This window comes from Lonchura striata, chromosome 1, assembly GCF_050655825.1.
Source record: "Lonchura striata isolate lonStrDom1 chromosome 1, ASM5065582v1, whole genome shotgun sequence".
In the NCBI taxonomy this organism is placed as follows: domain Eukaryota; kingdom Metazoa; phylum Chordata; class Aves; order Passeriformes; family Estrildidae; genus Lonchura; species Lonchura striata.
In genome coordinates this window covers 49541267-49561504 of record NC_140703.1, presented here as the reverse complement: position 1 = coordinate 49561504, position 20238 = coordinate 49541267, and the positions used below count along the sequence as shown (strand labels likewise).

At 34.5% G+C, this 20238-nt stretch overlaps 1 protein-coding gene across 8 annotated transcripts in view; it reads right to left on the bottom strand.

The window, feature by feature from the left end:
- Positions 1–1278: 1278 nt before the first annotated feature.
- Positions 1279–20238, bottom strand: part of RBM26 (RNA binding motif protein 26) — a 49987-nt gene continuing 31027 nt past the window's right edge. For 4 of the 8 annotated variants that reach the window (XM_021529384.4, XM_021529386.4, XM_021529385.4 and 1 more), the window contains exons 15-22: positions 19661–19789; positions 17448–17522; positions 16633–16803; positions 12728–12832; positions 10031–10240; positions 8282–8368; positions 5383–5496; positions 1279–2097 (exon numbers count right to left, since the gene is read on the bottom strand). In XM_021529384.4, the coding sequence (XP_021385059.3) occupies positions 2008–2097; positions 5383–5496; positions 8282–8368; positions 10031–10240; positions 12728–12832; positions 16633–16803; positions 17448–17522; positions 19661–19789 (981 nt within the window). In that variant the 3' untranslated portion in view covers positions 1279–2007. The remainder of the gene's footprint in view (positions 2098–5382; positions 5497–8281; positions 8369–10030; positions 10241–12727; positions 12833–16632; positions 16804–17447; positions 17523–19660; positions 19790–20238) is intronic. The other 4 variants (XM_021529388.4, XM_085576446.1, XM_085576444.1 and 1 more) reach the window with 1 other exon arrangement.

Below are 20238 nucleotides of genomic sequence, written 5' to 3'. Positions count from 1 at the left end.
CCCAAATACAATTTCTTACGGCAAAATTTAGAACTTAGTGTAACAAGCATGGCAGTCAATTGTGACATTTCAATGTGAAACTAGGACTGTACAAAAATTTAAGTGCATGTTTTTTGCATCAAGATACACATACTCATCAGGACAGAGGCAAAAGCTTAACCAAATCAAAAGCTTTACAAAAAAAACTCAGGATCCAGTTCTTGAAATCCCTTCAAATAATTGAAAAGCACAAGCAAAAATTCTACAACAGGAGCTCTTCTCTCTAGAATGCTACTACTTCTACTTTCCTCCATTTCTACGTTGGAATTGAAAAAAACAAAAAAAAAAAAAAATACAGGGATATGACTTATACTAGTTCTCCCCATCTTTTCAGCAAAAGACAAAACCATGGACTAAAGAAAACACCCTATTTACTGAAGTACTATCACAAAATCACAGAATATTCCAAGTCGGAAGGGACCCACAAAGATCATTGAGTCCAACACTTAAGTGAATGGTGGTACAGGCTCCTATCCATCTATTTGGTAAGTAAGACAGTGGTTTTATGATGCACTCATAAATGAATTAATGAGGAGGAAATTAAAACAACACCCCACCCACTCCCTTCAGAACAAAAACAAAAATCAATAATTTAATACTTAACAAATGGGTTTCCTTTTGAAACCAGTCCAGCAAAATGCCACTAAGTAGAAATAAAACCAAGTCTTTCTGAGACTTTACTGCAAAAGAGTAGGCAGTTCCCCTTCCTAAGAAGCAACTTTAGACGCCATAAACCAGAAAGACCAGCTAGAAAGAGCCAATGAAGATTTTCTGTAGAGTACACTAACATTTCATATATTTTTGAATGCCTAGTATGTGCTATAGTGTGAACACAGGTTTTTCCAGGTGTTACTTTTTAAATGAAAAAATATAATCATAAAAACACAGAAATATAAAAAAATGCATTACTTGTGTACTCAGATTTTTAGACTATTAACTAAGTATTCAGATTCTCCTCACATATTTTTCTAAATTATATTTCAGTACTATATGTTATTTTTGTGGCACCAAACTTTCTTCTAGAGTTGACACAGTGCAAGATACATTAAAAAATTCCTTAGTGTTTAGAGTATTATTCTATTTAGGATTTGACTTGCATCACTTTAAATTCAGAACATCCAAAAGTTTTTATGAAGAGTACAACATGTATTAATGTAGATAAAACACGATTGAGATTGGTTTTTTTATATTCAGTATTATTTTAGTGTGATAGTGATTCAAGCTCCTTTTGTGAACATGGGGGTGGGGGTTGCCATCTGGAATGGTCTTTTCTCTTTTTTTTTTTTTTCTTTTTTTTTTTTTTTTATCATGAAGGACCATTGCCTTAGCTTTTTTGGTTATTGCTTTTTTTTTCTTTTCTTTTTTTTTTTAAGACCATTCCATTTCTTTATTTTTTTAACATCTTAAAGTCATAAGGACTTATATGCAAAGCAGTCATACACTTTTATCATTAAAACCCATAGGTAAAATACGTACACAAATCCAACAAAAGGCTAGTACATAGTAAAGCCTAAGCATACTACTATGCAATATTATGAATACATAACTTTAGAGACTTCAGTTTAGTACTGTTATCTATTCATTTCTGAAAACATTCACAAAGATTTTAAATGCAAATTTTCATTCCGTATCTGGAATAGAACAAAAATTATCTATGTTATAACAAGTTTTGGTCATTTGTGTTTGACCAATTCAGTAAATTACAAAGAACCCAAAGAATTCTGTAACTTTCTGTAGAACTATGTAATAAAAACATTGCATATGTTCCTAGTATGATGTCTTCAGCAATCATTTGAAATGTAACTCAAACATCAATCTCTCAAAATGTATAACCCACCAGCTGCTTTTTAATCTATATCAGAATCCAATTTCATCACAAAACCCCTTTTAATACAAAGATGCAGAAGTACATTAGGTAATACTAATGCAACACAGGTGCAGTTCTAGCATTTTTGTTGATCAGTTGAATCATCTTCTCCATGAACGAGATTCATTCTCTTCTTCCTCTTCATCATCATCTTGGAGCAGTGAGTCATCCACCAAAGATTCTTCCTGAAACTTCAAGAGAAAAATGTGGTAACTGTTAAATCAAAAAAATGTTAAAAATCAAAAGGCAAAATACAAATTTCTAGCACTTGAACTTTAATAAAGAAGAAAATTTGGTTGTGAAGAGGTAAATATTAATGCTTTCAAGAAAGTACACTGGAGATGTGTATTTCCTATATACATATATTACTAAATGGCAAATGAAACATTTTTAAGACTTCAAGATGACCATGACACATGCACCACTCTTCTGATTCTACAGCATATCATTCATGTCCAAGCTGCTATATTCCCATGAAACTTAACATGCTATACTGAAAACTAATGGTTTTTTGCATTTTCACAGTATCTATGTCTGTTTTCATCCAAGATCTTAATCCATATGTTCCACAGTATCAAAAAGGCTAAATCTAGGAATTTTTGATTTTGACAGCTTAATCAGGATTTAAATCAATATAAAAATTTAAATGAGGTAGGGAGACAGGTATTTAGAGAAATTCAAACAAACTGTATTAGTATATTTTCAATTCTGTTCCATAACAACATAGTAACTTGACAGACTTCAAAGCCTTTGAATATAAGTTGCTTTAATTTCTATCTATATATAGTTTATCTATATAAACTATCCTATCTTGGAAATTTTTTGATGATCACACCTAACACGGCAAACTCTGTCATAGCTAAAGAAAGGACTAAAATGTAAGGATGTAGTTTCTTAGCAAAACTGCCCAGCTGTTAGATAGCAGCTTTGTTCTTTCTTGCTTATTCTTTGTGTCAAAGGAATTGTAGGTTTTTTGCTACAGTATTTCCAAATTCAGCAAGAGGTGTGAAGGTTGATTTGCAAAAATATGAAGTCTTCTAAGGGAGAAGGGGCTCTAGGCTGAACAAAGCCTAGAACTAAGCCTTCTCTCTTTCCAGCAGACTCTTTTATAAGAGGGAGAAACCATCTTTATTACTCTTGCATATGGGAAGCAGAGTTTCAAAAGGAGCTCTGCTGACACCTGACCTATCAACGTATGCCTGCATAGTCTGACCCTGACTAAAACACAGAAGCTTTCTGAGGACTTAAGATTCATTCCTGGTATTCCCTGATGTTCAGGGATCTAAAATACAACAGTGCAACAGTCAAAGAGGAGGTGTCCTGGGCAGTGCACAATGCAGAACTCTACAGAGCACAAGACTGAGTGGTAGCAGAGATGATCAAAAAGACAGGCTTCCATACAGGAGCACAACTATACGGAGAGAAAATAACTGAGGGGAACTATGACAGTGTCCCTGCATATTAAGTATCTTAATGAAAGTGGAGAGAACATGTAGGTGGCAGATCCAACAGAACAATACTTATTCAGAGTAGACATAGTTGAACAGTAGCATTCCTTGTTACAAGACATTACAGATGCTATTCAGAATCCAAGGAAACCAGAAAAATTAATACAATAAACACATGTCAAGGCCTTTCAACTACAAAGACACCACATCTCTGACTCAAGAAGTCCCTCAACTGCAAATCCCTGATGATTAAAAGCTTGTCTCTACTTACACATTTTATACTCTTCTTAGGGATCAGTTGCTGACTCAGCAGAGTCAGCTCTTTTGTTAGGCACCCAGGTGTAGAACATAACACATCTAGGAAGACCAGATGCTTTTATAATTAGCTGCCTACTCACCAGGGATTTTCTAAAGTGCTTAAGTCCAAAAGATTCTTATTTGCATAATGGACTGGGAACCCAGTTTTGTTATCAAGAATCTCAGCTGAATTACATAGCACTTTTTTTTTTTTTTTTGAGACAAAGTACTCACTTTCATTCAAATCTTAAGCCTGCTACCTTCTCTAGCATCGTATTCAGCTGAACTAGCATGGCATTATAGATAAGGAATAATTAAGAAAACATTTTTCATGTGCTTACAACTGCTGCTATAAAACAAATTAAGTAAGTGGCAAGCAGACAAAACCAATGAACAGCTAAGGGTTTTGATCCAAGTTCAACTCTTAGATATTTTCCACAGGAGTAATTAGCTAAGGCAGTTAAAAGATAGATCTCTCTGTAGTTCACTTATCAATGAATCTGTAGACTCCTTCCTTTACTCTGCTGAAATATTTGCCTATCCCTGCATGCCCTTCCTTCACTACACAAGAAGTCCCAGTGAAGTGGTTACTCAAGGAGACCTCTCCACAATACAGACTCCTTGCATCAACACACTGCTGTTGATCTTCCAATACAATGCTTCCCTGAGGAGATGTGACAAAATACCTAAGATGCTCTCTAGATTCTATAATATAGTCTCTTGTTCACTCACAGCTCATGACCATCTGACAACACTTGAGGTCTGTGTACATGAGGAAAGTAGCACCCAGTAAACTGGAATGCAAAAATGTCTAATATGAGAGGTACCTATCTTCAAATGGCACACAAAAAACGAATTGGCATTTTTGGAGACAGGAAGCCAGCAGACAAAGTGGCTTTCTTCAGGAAAAAAACAGAAAGCAAACATCACCAATGTAAGAAAACTAACCAAATTTGATTGTATCAAAGCAAACTTGTGAAGCTGCTTCTGTGGTAGATCCACCAAAATGCCGCAAGAAAATAATGAAAACAAAATACTGTCATTGAGTAAGTCGAAGTGCACTTCCATGTCAACTTTTCTATGCCAATTAGTAAATAAATTTGGAAAAAGATTGCCTAGCTTTATCCCCAGGTGACATTTATTTTTCTGAATTCACAAACATAGGTATTTTGAGTGTAATGAGTGAGATTGCATCAATACATATTGTCTCACTATTCCTACATTAACCAATTAAGATTATTTGGACAAGGCTTTAGTATCTCTCATGGACCATGGCGAACACCCAGCAAGGGTACTTTTGATATGTGAGTGAAGTCAGAAAATGCTCTAAATTACTCCTTCACCTGTATCCTCTGAGCCATATCTATAAAGGAAAATTAGAGTCTGAAATATGTTCCTCTAAGAAATTAGTGCCAAAATTAGATGGCACAAACCATGTTTTGGACAAAATCATCAATCTCTCTTATGCAAGTTCAAACCTCTGCCTTCCATTTTCTAGATAAATCCTCTAAATTTTTTTGTTATGTAAGAAATTAAATATTTCTGCGAGCAAAAGCAACTTCAACTTTCAACACCCTAAACCCAAAAAATATACAGAAATCTACTTTCTGATATCAAAATGTGAGTTAGATTAAAAAATACAAATATGAATTCACAGATAGATCTTTTTTTAAAAAACTGTATTATTTAATTTTTAAAAAGAAAAAAAAAATAAAGAAAAAGCAAGCTTACTTCTTCTTCATCAGGTTCAGCTTCTTCTGTTTCAACAGCTGACATACTAGCAACAGGCTTGTTCCATGCCAGCTTTAGCTCTTGTCCTTTGAAACGAGATCCATGAATTGCAGCCTAAAACAAGTTTGACTATCTCAGTTACACATGACTTTACAAAAGAAAGTCAAAGTTGCAATACATTCATACTAAAGTACTGTTACTAGGTTAAACGAAACAACTTCATTCACTGCACATGCAATTCATACATCCTTTGAGGAAAATGATGAAAATACGTTTAGAAGAAAGTAAGTTTGGAAAACCATATATCATTTGGCAATGTGGGTAACATACTGAACCAACACCTTTCTGGTTTTAAGTATTATTTTTCTGGGCTCGTCACCTTTCCAAGACAGACACAAAACTGTTAATGCATAACCTACTGAAGAAGTAAGACATCCCTACATATGATTTAACGTATTTTTAAAAACCCAACAACCAAACAACTGAAAAAAAGCCCTTTTGTGATCACAATTTAGTCTACTGGAAAACGTTCCACTTCCTGTAAAGCTGTTGTAATTGAAATGTAAAAATTTTTAACTTATGGGATATTCATGTCTTTCTAAGTAGCAGCTGCATTAAGTGGCTACTTCAGAAATAGTATGTTCAAATTAAAGTAACATGAATGAACATAAATCAGTGTTAGCAACATTCCGAAATAACCGTCATGGTCACAAAAGATTTATAGTACAATCTGAAAGTACGGCATAATGTGAAATGTAGAAACAATTACATGTTCAATGACATCTGAACATGAATTGTGTGATATTAAAGTCCCCAGGTATAAATTTTAAATCTGTACATATAAATTTATGATAAATTTAAAAGATTCTATGCTTATTAAAATGCAGCTCAGGAGCTTTTTGTTCATGGTCTCATCACAATGTCACACAACTAGAATTTTTAAAAGTACTTATAAGTGACATCTAGGTCCAGAAATAACTTGTAATCTTTGGAAGAAATTACTACTACATAAAAATGGAACATTTTACAACAGGGAATCTTTCTCTTCCTTCTAGGCTAGAACATATATGATCATAAAGCCTAGGCCTATTTTCATTTAGGAAGGTAAAATATTAGTAGCATTTACTTCACTATTTGCCTCAGCAGAGGCTTTTAATGATTACCTTCTACAGTTTCTCAAATTGCCAGCCGTAATGCTTTGGTTGCAAACACAGACACTCCAATGGAAATATATTGTGATACACTTAATATATAAGAGTATCCGAAAGAAAATAAAAATTTTCCTAGATTTGATTGAACCCAGTTTTCATAAAATCTTCATTTAAAAATGAAGGTGAAATTAGACACAAAATCTAATAAAACATAAAGTTGACAATTAAATGGTTTAATGCTCACTAGAACATGGACATCTCAAACACTGATCATGAATCCTGATTCTTGCAGTGAGAATCATACTCCATCTGGAAGAAGTAAAGACTTTATTTGGATAGTCCAGAAAAACAGATTATTGTTCTAGGGGATCTGTATTTCTTTACAGGGAAGCAGAACTTTCTCCACACTTGAGAGTATTTCTTATGTAAACCACAATGTCAAAGAATATGAAACTGCAAAAGGAAGTACCCAATACAAGGAAGCACCTGATCTAAAATCCCAACTTCAATTCATTTATGAGTATACTAATTACAGCAGCTTTTATCTTTGAACAGAACTTTTGTTCACTGTTGAACTGTGTTCCTTCAATACACCTGTATAATACTGTTTTCCCCTATCAGTCAGTATACCATGTACCTCCTTTTTTACAGAATAAATACTATCTCCATACAGTTAGTGCTCATCATTACTATAGCTAAGAGTTTCACAAATAAAACAGAATTCTGTGTTTTTGTAAAGCATCTTTGGCTGGATTATCAAAATATCTAACCATAAATTATATTCTAAGTGTTCAAAACTATTGTCCCCAGCGGTTAATTTGCACTGTAAATAGCAGTTTTTTTCTGTCAATTACCTCACTGGTGTCTCAAGATGAACAACAGAAGAGTCTGGCCAGGTATGAAAACTGTGTTCAGGTAAACTCCACAAGATAAAATTTGTGCAAAATATAAAAACAAACTGAAATTTCTCCATACAACCATACTGCAAATACGAATCCATTCTTTCTGTAGTCCCTACTATTTTCAGGAATACTCCATCCCAACAGTGACACAATGATTTTAAAGTAAAAATCATTTGTAGAACAATTATGTTCATGAATTTGTTCAGTATCACATAATAAGCCTATATTATATGCCTATACCATGGACAAAGTAAGGCAGGAGTCCTGCTGAGCCAAATGTATTAAGTTCTAATGATCCATATGTAACGATACTGAATTATAATGTAAGTCATCTCCAGATTTTAGTTTCTAAAAGTTACTTCTGCAACTCTATGCTTCTGTAATTCCATAAATTTTAAAAAATATGCTAAAAAGGTGGAAAAAAAGAATCAAATCCCATTTACACTACCGCAGGTTTTCAGACAAAGGTAAACCAAATTGATCCCCAAGTAAATATATAGGTTGACTGCAGGATGTCAGTGAAGTTCCAGGTAGACTATGAGGGTACCAAGTCTTCAGGTGAAAAAACCTGGCAATTAAATTAAGATAACCCAAGACATCTAAATATCAATTCCAAAGTATTTACCTTAATTTCTCTCTTATATCCTGCACCTTGCTTTACTACAAACTTAATTTCCTAAGGATTTCCTAAGTATTTCCTACAGTTCTGACATTTTTGTTTAATTGACACTTTTGTGGCAACAGTTTTAAAATAGTTAACAATATTACATTTAATCAAATACAAAAGTGTCACGTAAACAAAGTATTTGAATGCTGCAGTGTATTTTCAAGAAAGACTATACTCACAGCTTCAGCTTCTGCTCTTGTTTTAAAAGTAATCACCGCATGGAGAGAAGAGTCATCAATTTGGCAATCTTCAATTTCACCATATTGCTTTTGATAAATAAACAACAACAAAGAAGTTTAGTAAAATAGTTTAGTAAAATGCAGTCCTAAATCAAACAGCCTCAAAAAAAGTAGAAAACTAGAACAGTGTATACATCACAATCTTAATGCCAGAGTACTTGTCCTAGACAAGAATACAGTTACTTGTACTTGCATTTCTAAACCATCGAAGTGCTCTCATCTCTGGATTTCCCAATTCCTACAGGTATGAGGTAAAACTATGATAGAAATAGGTGGTTCTGCTTCAGTATTTCTCTTCTGATTAGAAAGAAGGGATCTATTACAAAACTCTTCCACAGAAATATTTCTACGGGAGCTGTAGAAAAAGTTTGAAAACAACTGGGTTCTGTTTTTCAGCATCTTAACAACATGACCTATCTATTCCTGTAACGGCCACGATGGTACTGCTACCTTTGATGCTGCCATCACTGTAAGCCACAAAGGCCAATAAAAAACCACATCTGTGCAAGTGGACTGCACTACTGATGTGCACAGAGTTGTGGTATCACATCACAAAACCAGAAATACAGCTCAGAGTATTTCCAATGGAATCTGAAGCAAGTTTAAAACAGCAAACTTACTTATTTTTTTTCTCAGTGTTATCCAACTGACACTGTGAATGGAATTGTATTTGTTCATGTTACTAAAGATATTTTTGATTAATATTTGGCTTGTTAAAGATATAAGTTTCCTATAAAAAGAGATACAGGTCCTTGTTTTTTTGTTGTTTTTATTTTTCTTTTTAACCTTCTTGTATGACTGCCTGACAGAAAATATTAAGTACACTGACTGGAGCAGAATTCAGTGGACTAACTGGCTCCTGGACTTCTCCCTTCAGAGAGGACCACTGCAATTAAATGCTGGGGAAAAAACCCCAAACAAATAAAGAGGAGGGTTGCACAGATGGAGATTTACATGATATTCTTAGCATTTATTCCACAAAATAAACAAATTTGCTTTTATTGTACTATTCTTTTTTTATTTGGAATATAAGTGGTTTTTATAAATTTATGTTGATTTTTCACTATTTGCAAAGAAAAATTTGCTAAAAATTATGTATGTCGAATTATCATTTTTTAGACTGAAAATAGGAAAAAAAGTAGAAAAATATCTGAATTCTTAAGTATATGATTAGACAGAAATGTCTGGATGGCTTTTCAAGATCTACATATAATTGCATAATTTTCACTCTGACTTTTAAATTCATAAAGTTAGGCAAAAGCACTGAAAATATTTGAAGAAAATTTTCATTAAGCACTTGTTAAAGTACTTCAACAAAGACAGACTGAATTCAGGTACTGAAAAGTTAGCAGTAAATCAATCTTTGTTCTCACCATCCCTTCAGTTATTTTATCTTTTTGTACCTAAAAAACTGTAAAAAATTTACATATGTCCTGAGCAAATTAATATTACAAGCCGTTTGTCTTTGGAAGAAAAAAAAAGCTTTGTAAATGCTATGTGATCACAGCTATAACTAGCTGAAGCAATAGTGTATTTTTCCTGTTTTATCTTTTCCTAATGCATCCTCTGCATATCATGCTAGATTCATTCCTACATAATATTTCCAGATTAACTGAATCAGGAGAAAACAAATCATTCAGCGGAAGGCTGTTACCCAAAGAGAAAAAAAAGTGTGCAATTGCGACATACCGCAAAATGAGGCAGCAGATCTTCTCTGTCACTTTCGGTGAAGGCAGAGATCTCCAGTGCCCTGGGCCGATGATCCACCACCGCGTGCACAGGAACTCCTCTGCCTCTCCCCCGGCCCCGTATTCCTCTGCCTCTGCTACGCGCTGCACCCCGGCCTCTCGCGTGAACCCCTCTGCCGCGAACTGAAGAGAGAATCCCTCGCTTGGCAGCCTAAGATGTTTACACATAACATATTGATAGGTTAAAATTCACACTCTTAAGTATTTAGATAGAATAAACAAACACATATTCTGATGTTTCCTAAAAACACATCCCCAAGAAAGCCCTAGACAGAGCAGTTTGCAGGTTTTAAAATAACAGAAGGTGAACAGTTAAGTAATATTCAAAAGCTTATTATCTAGAGGTCAATTATTACCAGACCAGTAATAGGACAGAAAAAGGAAATAAGAACCAGGTATCAAAAGACCCCTTATCTGTGAAGATTAACTCCTCATAGGAAAAAAAGCTGCTGCATAACTGAAATTTCATTATCAAAATTTCTTGATATGGTGTCTAACTAGTTAATTAGTTTCCTTACTTTACCTGCTTGCCTCTGAAGTCTAGGCAAGGCTTTTATTCTGACCAGAATTATTGCAGCTTAAGAGCTTTTGGCCACAGAATTGTGAGATGCGACACAAAGGCTTCTAAGGGGCACCTCCAAGGACAAAATATTCAATGAACACTTGGCTCTAGGTACTCAAAAATTTCCATTTCCACAGTACCTGTGTATCCCTTCTAAAGAACTAGCATATGCTTTTCAAAAACAATTAAAAGGCTGATGACAATGACAGTCATTTAAAAACTAATTTCAAAAAGCTACTTTAAGCTTTGAAAGACCATTTTCAGGTATCAAATTTCAATGTTTATAGCAAGAAGAAAACATCTTTTTGAACCCACATATATCTGCCATAGGAATCAAATGTTAAATGAAATCACCACACTTTTAATAAATCCTACAGTGTTCACAAACTCAAGCAGTGATGGCACTACTTTAATCTATGTCAGTGATACCACCCATGAGGAGATAATTTTCTTATGGCTTTATTCATTAAATTATTCAGATAATTTTACCATAGTATCTAGTTTGCTTTTTAGTTTTATAAACATAATCCTGAGACCTTTGGTTTTTTTCAATTTTGTTCTTTCTTTGGGGTTTTTTAAACATTTTAAAATGTTCAAATGAGTAATTCAGGGCATGCTGACTCAACAAACAAGCTGTAAACTATTTGGGTTTTCTTTCAGTAAAGTCAGGTTCACCTGGAACAGAAAAACAGGTCATGAGTCAAAGAAACAACACATTAAATATTGTGGAAGTTAATGTCACAAACACAGTGTGTGAATAAAGATTTTTAAAAGAATTTTTAAGAATACTGAAGAATCAAACAAACATCAAGGGCAATAAACCGCATATCCCTCTTGTAATCTGTGCAAGCGGCTGCTCCCTGAAAGATGTAAGTGTGCATTACTGATGATCCTGTTTTTCTCCATCTACTTCTGTTGGTATCTGCTAAAGGCTTCAAAAAATTTATTTAAATATTACCATCCTGAAAGAGCTCTTTTTACCTAACTCAAAGTACAAACAGAAATGGAGTAGGATTAGTGCACTCAGCTATGATGTAATTTTATGTGCACCTACTTTTCCTATTTGACATTTCATTTGATTCACTTATTTTCTGAGATGCAGAATTTATAAACAAGCTTTCAGCACACTTATACAGTATTACTCACTATCAGAAACAACATAAGCTTTTGTACCATCTCTATTCAATTGACTTGATTTATTATCAGAATTATTTTCATAATTACCAAAGCTGCATAACAATTTAGTTTTAAAGTAAGAATACAATGCAACTTGGCCACACATATGTGCGCTGTATTAATATGCAGTAATATGTAAGACATGACCAAACTTCATTAAGACAAGAGAAATTTAAGTGACACAGCAGCCCTGCTTAACAGTAAAAAGAAATAAGATTATCAAGTAATTCAAGTAGATATTACACAATCATATAGACAAGAAAGTGCAACACAACACAGAATAACATCCACAGTATTCAAAGTTTCTCAAAATTAGACACACATATGAAGAATTTTGTACAGCCATCCCAATTTTTTTCAGATCAAGTACCTGGAATAAAAAATTGTGTTTTTACACATTGAATACTTCTTCAAACACTGTATTTGCTTTTCTTAAGTTCTACTCTTGAAACCAACACTGTAGTAATATCACTTTTGGCATCCTCAGGCTTGTTGATTAATCTCATTAAAAGCATGTTAACATTTAAGAACAAAAGATTAAGCATTATTTCTTAACTTTTCTGTGTCAAACACAAAATGACATTCAGGCAACAATTTAAAACCACTCCAGATTTTCAAGAAAGCATTAATACCCAAAAATCTATAAAATATCATATCATCTAAATAGTTACAGAATTTAAACAGATTAGCAATTGCAAATAGAGATAATGCTATTTCTCAATTCCACTGCAGTAGAGGAAGTGATTTTTTTAAAACATTATTGCGAAATGTCTTCATCTACACGCAACTTGATACTGCATTCTGGGTAAAAATAGTTCATTATACAATACGCAAGCTAATAAACATAAAGGAAAATAATTGATTAAAAGTTAATTGCTACAAAAGAAGACACAAACATACTTCCAGCTGCAGTTCTGTGTATTTTCGTCTTAATTCAGTAACTTCTTCCCCAGCTTGCATCTTCTTGTATAAATCCAGTTCAGTATCTAGTAATTCCTTCTGCATCTACAAAATTGTTATGGCAAATTATTAGTTCTACAGTTCACATTCTCTACAAGGAAACAATTGTTCAGTAAAAAGCTGTAACTTTGCAGGTATACTGCTTGTTACACTGGGCTTTCACCTCCAAAAACAAACAATGTGCAAGCTTTGGAGCCTTCATGTCAAGATAAAGCTTCCATCTGCGCTTTATCTGACATCTGAGTGATGTTAAACCTTTTAGACTACCAAGCAAAGCCAAATCTAATGGAATTTTTTCTAAAGATACATACAATAAAAATTCAAGATGTTATGGTGATGAGATGAACTAAAAAAAGATGAAAAAGGCAGTACAGCTATGAATGAATACAAAATCTATGATCAGTACTGAGAAAAAGCATCTAAGTTTATTACAAAGTTGGAATGCAAAAACACAAATATGGTAGCTCTGTTCAGGCCACAATGAAAAAACAGGAAGTAACAAGACCTATGCTAACAAAAGACTCGTTTCTGAGGCACTCAAAGTTGCCTTCCAGGACACAGATTGTTGAAATTATTGAAGTCTTAAAAAAATTACTGAATGACCATAAAATATATACAATACAGAAAAGTTTCTCTGAATCCCAATTAGGACATGGTTACTGCAACTACTGAGATGCAGAGAAAGATTTATGGAATGATTAAAATTTAATTTGAAGTTCCGATTCAAAGTGAAACTTTTCTAATGGAAGAAGTAGGACTCAAACATTTCAGTGACATCACAAATGTAGGCTAACTATAAAAAAAACTACACAGGATTGTGAAACCGTTTACATTTACATGTGTTGATTCAAAACAACAGCATGAAATGTTTGCAAAGGCTGGATATAATAAGATTAAGGTTTTGTGCTTGTAACAGCTGAAAGTCAACTATCACCACTGATAAAGAATGGTGATTTTTTTGATTTTTTTCCTGGAATCTTTAAAAGAAAAAAAAAAACTGGATTACTCAACTGGCAACATCAACCTTGAGTTTATTCATCCCCATTTACTGATTATCTACTGCAACCAGGTGAAAAAATCCATTATCTGTATAGTATTTTTCCAAATTTTTGAAATTGGAACCAATGTCTCTGAAATCCCACTGTGCTGCACTACATCAATGACATGACAAAAGAAGCGCTTCTGAAATTTAATGATGACCAGCAGCTAGCACTCACAGAGCAGCCAGTGACACTGGTGTAATGAAGACTTTTGAGATTTATTGTTAGTCGTCTTAATGAAGACTTCTCTGTTACAGAGCTGTGCCAAGCCTGAAGAAGAAAATACCTCCTCCAGGACACACCAAGAGGCAGCAAAGGTTTTTCACTTAAGGGGGAAGAGCTTTTTGTAATCTCAATGAACTGGAAGAAGTAAAAATAGGCGAAGATAATGGCACAGTCATGTAAGCCTGATCTTCCAGATCTTCACCATCTTCCTCAGAGCTGTCCAGATCTTAAACACTTAAAAAATACAAGAGAGCCAAGATCAAAGCCTTTCAGAAAATTTTCAAAGTTGTAAATTTTAACCAAAGGCTCTGTAAAATCCTTACTTCTATGAAAGTCAGATGGGGCTGACTGTTTTTGCTATTTCAAACGTTGACAAAACTGCACACAGATAATGGATACTTTGTCCACTATGAAGTGGGTTTACTTGAAATGTTTCTTCATTTTCCGTATTACAAAGGAAATGGAAAAGCAGCTCAAAAACTTCATTAAAACTTCAACATTAGCATATTGCCTCACTTTTTCTTACTAAAAACAACTACCACACAAAGAAGTGGTGGACCAGGTTACCAAGCAAAGGGTGATGTGTGCAGATCTGCAGATAAACAAAACTAGGTTGAAGAACCATTTAAAACATAAACTTAACAATCATACAGATGAGGGGGTTCTACACAACAGCATCACAGGGACAAGCTCTCCTTCCTTTTCTGGGAAATCAGTGCCTCTCTAAAGAGCCTACATTCATACACTAAACTTGTGAAACAAAGAGAAGACACTGGATGTCTGTGTGCAGTTACAGGGCTACAATCTCCCTGGGACTACAGAAACATCATAAAGAAACACAGTGGAGTGGTACAGTGGACAGACAGCCTCTTAAGGAAGGATAAGCCAGGATGGGAAGGAGTAGGAGCTGTTCTGCATTATAGAGTACAGTATGAACACAGAGAGCTCTGCCTGGGGAGAGATTATGAGCCAGCTGAAAGTTTGAGTCGGGACCAATGGCAGACCCATGCAGGTGATACTGCAGTGTGTGTGTGTACTACCACTATCTAGTCATGTAAAAGTAGATGTGGCCTTCTCCAAACACCTGGAAAAAACCTGTTTGAATACCATGGGTCTGGGTAATTGCTGGAAAGGCAGGATGATTTCTAGCCTTTGAAGAAGAATTGCATCCTCCCAAATTCCAGAAGATGCAGGAAAAAATTTGGCAGGATGATTGCCAGGATGAACACGACGATTTTACTAAAACTTACATCCAAAACCAAGGTGTACAAGAGTTGGAGCACAAAAGGAACACAGTGAAATTATCTAAGCATGCAGGTACTAGTTTGGAAAGCTAAAGCCCACTGAGGGCTTTGAATCAGGCAAGGGGGGGGGTGAGAAAAAAGAAGGGCTTCAATGTGTCAATCAGCAGCAAGAGGAACACCATGCTGTGAAAAATGTGGTCTTATTGCTGGACATTAAAGAGGACCTGACAAAGGACATGAGAACAGTGGAGGTACTCAATACTTCCTACTACTCAGTCCTTACTGAAAAACTTGCCTTCATCAATCCCATATCCTGAGACTGGAAAAGCCTGGAGCAAGAACCATAGAATCATTGAGGTTGGAAGAGATCTTTAAGATCATCAAGACCAACCAACAACCCAGCACTACCAGTGTAACCTGTAAACCACATCACCCAGCACCTGATGCAGACACCTGAAGCACCTTAAACACCACAGGGAGGGTGACTCCTCCACCCCACTCAGCAACCTATTCTATTGTCTGACCACCCTAATAATCTATGCCCATTTTCAGGATAAATACATGTTGCTTCAACTTCTTCCTGACAAACTATATAAGAAGCTACATTTGAGTATATAGAAGTAATTTCGGTATTCCTTCTTGGTATTTCTTTTCAAGGCTGTGATCTGTTTAGGAACAAATACTTCTATAAAAAGCAAAATACTGCATTTTAAAAAGTTAATATAATTGCATCTTTATGCAGCTGGGAAACCGGTAACATCCAGGTATCAACAAGAATGGTAGCAGAGGAAAAAGTATTTCTCACAGGTAAAATCCAAATACAGGCACACAGATCAAAGGAAAACTGACCAGTATAAGCTTCAATCTTAAAAGATTAATATATTGACAAATTTCCATGACACAAAGAGTCACAGGAAATTACATACCAGTACATTCTGTAAAGCCTGACCAGAAGATATTTGTGGTGCCTAACTACAATCATTTCGCTTAAGAAATATTGTTTTCATAATTTCTATTAAGAATTTATGAAAGCAATAGACTATACACAAAGCACTGGGCAAAGTAAAAGAAAGAATCATTAAGACTTGATTTGTTTTTTTTTCATCTTCTGCATGATGCAGTATCTGTGTAATAGCAGATACAGCTTTGAGACAACAGCATGGTTTTAAAATTAACTATGCTCCTTTGATAAGAAGGCAAAATAAATCTCACTTCAAAGAGGACTTAAAAACTAAGCCAGTTTGAGTTTTAAATACTACTGGTGGGATTATTTATTTTTATTCTTCTGAAACAAACGTGAATTCATCTATTAAAAAGCTGACCAAAACTTGAGTACCTGAGTTTTAGTTTTCATGCTTTTTAAAGGAGCCCCTCCTCCTGGTGATACACCTTTTAATTCATCCTTTAACTTGGTAATGCTATTAGTCAAAATTTCCAGTGTTTTCATGATTTCTGCTTTGTCTTCTGACTTCATGGCTTTATTCTTCTCCAGCTTTGAAATCAGCATCTGTCCAGTTCAGAAAAAGAAGAGACTTTTTTACTCAGCAACTACTGATACAGATCTGTTTTCCTGTGGTCTTTATAACTAATGGAAAAAACATACTGCATTTCTTTTGCTCTAACCTACAAACCAACATATAGGACTTTTAACACGTATAAATTAAAATATTTGTCTGAATCTCTGACTTGTTTACAAATGAAGATCTGATATTTCCAATTCATTTGGACAGATTTGCTTAACACACTTGAATTATTTCAAAATTTTATTCAATTTAAATGAAGTTTTGGCTTTTTTCCTCTTCCTAAGCGTAAGTGCAGTCATGCATCGTTTTCTACATCATTCTCTCCTGCTCTTGTCACATAGAACTTAGGCATTCCCTTCTCCCAAACACAGGCATATTACTCCCAAATTAGGCAATATCAATTAAAATTGGACATAAATTGCATAAGCTTGTAGGGTTTTATTTAACTGAACTAACAGGAAAAGTCAGATTAAAATTATAAACTTGAAATAGCATGATAATGCCATTCTAAGAGAATGCTTATTTTATAGGCTTTTTTTTTGTTCATTCTTACAAATTCTGAAATATTTTGAACTGAAGTAAGATTTTATAACTGAATTGATGACTGTCTTTGATGCTAGCATTTTACCTTCTGTGTTTCAATGTGCTTCTCCAAGATTTCTTGCTTCTTTTTTCTTACATCTTGCTGAAGTCGCAATGCTTCCTAGAAGCATAAAAAGATTACAGAAAGTTTCTAGACTTTGAAGCATTAATGCCAGAATAATATACTATACCTGACAACTACACAGCAGTAACTTACAATAACAGGGAAAAAAATCAGTAACAGGAAATGCGAGGTACTGATATTTCCAACTATGTTTTAGAATATAATACATCACCAAATTAAAGAATGATCTAATTATCTTTTTTAGTTAGATCTGTGAAGACTTTATTATTGCTCACATATAAAGTAACACCTTACACAACTCCACTGAAAGCTGAAAGGCAACATATTACACTACCTCAAGAGATACAGCATGCAAGTTTAAATGTGTGAGCACAATTACTTTTGAAACCAACTGTAATCAAGCCCATCAATTAAAACAGTCTCCAGAACTGTTACAAGTAAAAAGATTTTTTTTCCCTAAACTTGAAGTGTCACTCAAAGAAAAGCACCTCTTTTGTGTCTGAGCACTCTAACTGGGAACCAACAGTACAGCTACTCCATCTGCCAACAACAGAATCTTGACCAGGCAAATAGAAATGAACTGAAACTGATCAGTAAGTGACAATATTGCACTCCAAAGGAGAAGCAGGAGGAGATGCCATCCCTGCTGTGCTCAGTGCCTACTAAAGGTGCTTGTAAGAAAGCAGTTGCTTCTTTTTCTCAAATACAGAAGACTTCTACAACAGAAAATTCTTAAGAACTTTGATATCAACATATCTAATGAAATAGTAGAGGAGAGGCAGAAGATGATCAAATGGGATCAATTTCAAGTGGAATATCCTATACAAAGAGTGTAAATGCACAGCAGCCATAGAAAAAGAAACAGTAGTCAAGTTTCTGTATGTCTTCCCAAATACTGACAAATTCTGTTGCATGGAATGTTAGTTTTTCAATACAGTGTGCAATCATTTTTCTGAAGGGAAAGGAAAAGTAAGATAAGGGGATGAATGTGAAAAAAAGCTAGGGAGACAAGAGGAAAAGAAGGGAGTCAGTCCCACAAAATGTTTTTCCACAAGTACTAGTATATTGTAACAGAAATCTCTGAAGGCAGGAAGGAGCACAAGATCACATGGAAAAAGAGCCCATCACTTCTGAGAGAAGACAACGTTAGTGTCTTCTCTCAAAAAACCTCTACAGCTGTTATGATGAGTCAACAATTTAATTACAAGTTTTCTGCCATTTTACAGGCATTTAGAATCTTAGCTTGAAAGGTAAAGGCTCTAATTCTAAAAACATGTGTTAGGGGACAAACATGAAATGAAACCTCAAAATCAGAACTGCTTTCTATAAATTCTGGACTAATGGCAAAACTCACATGCAGATACAAATTGCTAGTTCAAATTACATCAGACATAAATTACTGAAATTTAGCAGTACTTGACCAAAATCTTTAACCATTATACTGATTTCCACACTTACGTTTGGACATAACCTTAGTATTGTATTCATAATTTGTGGTTAAATAGTAAGGCAAATAATGTCGTGTATTTAGTTTCTCTAAATGATAAGAATAAACCTGAAGAAGGAGCTCTGCTGTGCTCTCCTGAAAATTCTAGGCAAGCTAAACTATAACTGAGTGACCTAATAAGTTCAAATACATTTTTGTTACATTTCCTTTCTAACATATATAAAAAAGAGAAAGCCTAGCACTATGTAAAAATAAAAGCGGGTGCAGAAGAACTATAGCTTAGAAACAACAAAATGCAAAGTGGCAAAATTCTCAGTTCTCTTGAAGAAAGCATTTTGGTCACAGGTACAAAATGCACTGAGAATAGAGGCCAGTTCCAGAATAGTTTAAGAGAGAAGAACAGTAACTATACTATATACTCCCTTTCACTCACAACAGACAATTCATACCTCAATGTGTAGATTCTGATTCCAGGAAAAAGTGTTTCACATTTTGAATTTCTACAGTTTTAAACCTGCTTACACTGCCTGAACATACACTGAAAAATAACAAAACAACGCTGAATTGTCTTGTAATATGTGGGGGAAAAAAAACCAAAACATTATAGCGAATTTAATCTTGCAACAAGTTTCATCTATGTTCTTGAGATGAATATACATAGTGCTCTATCTCTAGGCCACAAGTTCCCAACTTAGGTCCGTTTTAAAAAGAAGCATATTTAATTTACCTGTTTTTTCTTCTGTGCTTCATTAGAGTCTAGCACGGAAGTGGAAACAACAGGCAAAGATTTCTGTGCTGCCTTCAAAGCAGCAGGGTTGTACACAGTTTTTGTCAAGCCAGTAGAAGTAGATAAAACCTATAGGAGGAAATCATTTTATTTTTTTGCCAGTGAATTTCAATCTTTTAAAAAACCCGCATAAGTGCTTCAAAATATGTAATTGTCTTTTCTTTTGTCTCCTTTGATGATATGGAATATAAAAATTTGGTGTAACCATTATATTTGGAGTTGTTGAAGTTAAACAATTTCTGAGGAGGCAGCACCACATCAGATATGTAAGCTATCAACATCAGCTATAATAAATCCTCTCCACTGAGATTTCATATGCACTTCCAAGTTTCAAATACATAAATATTTATGTATTTGAGCATAACTAAGGAAACAGAAGATTGAGATTTTTGCAAGACTAACTTTTGGTTTTGTGTTTTGAAGTCTAAAATACAGTATTTCATGTCTGCATGAATTTTCTGAGCAAAAGTTCAACATAATTTTAGAGACTAAGGTCCAACATAGAGACAACAGTTTCT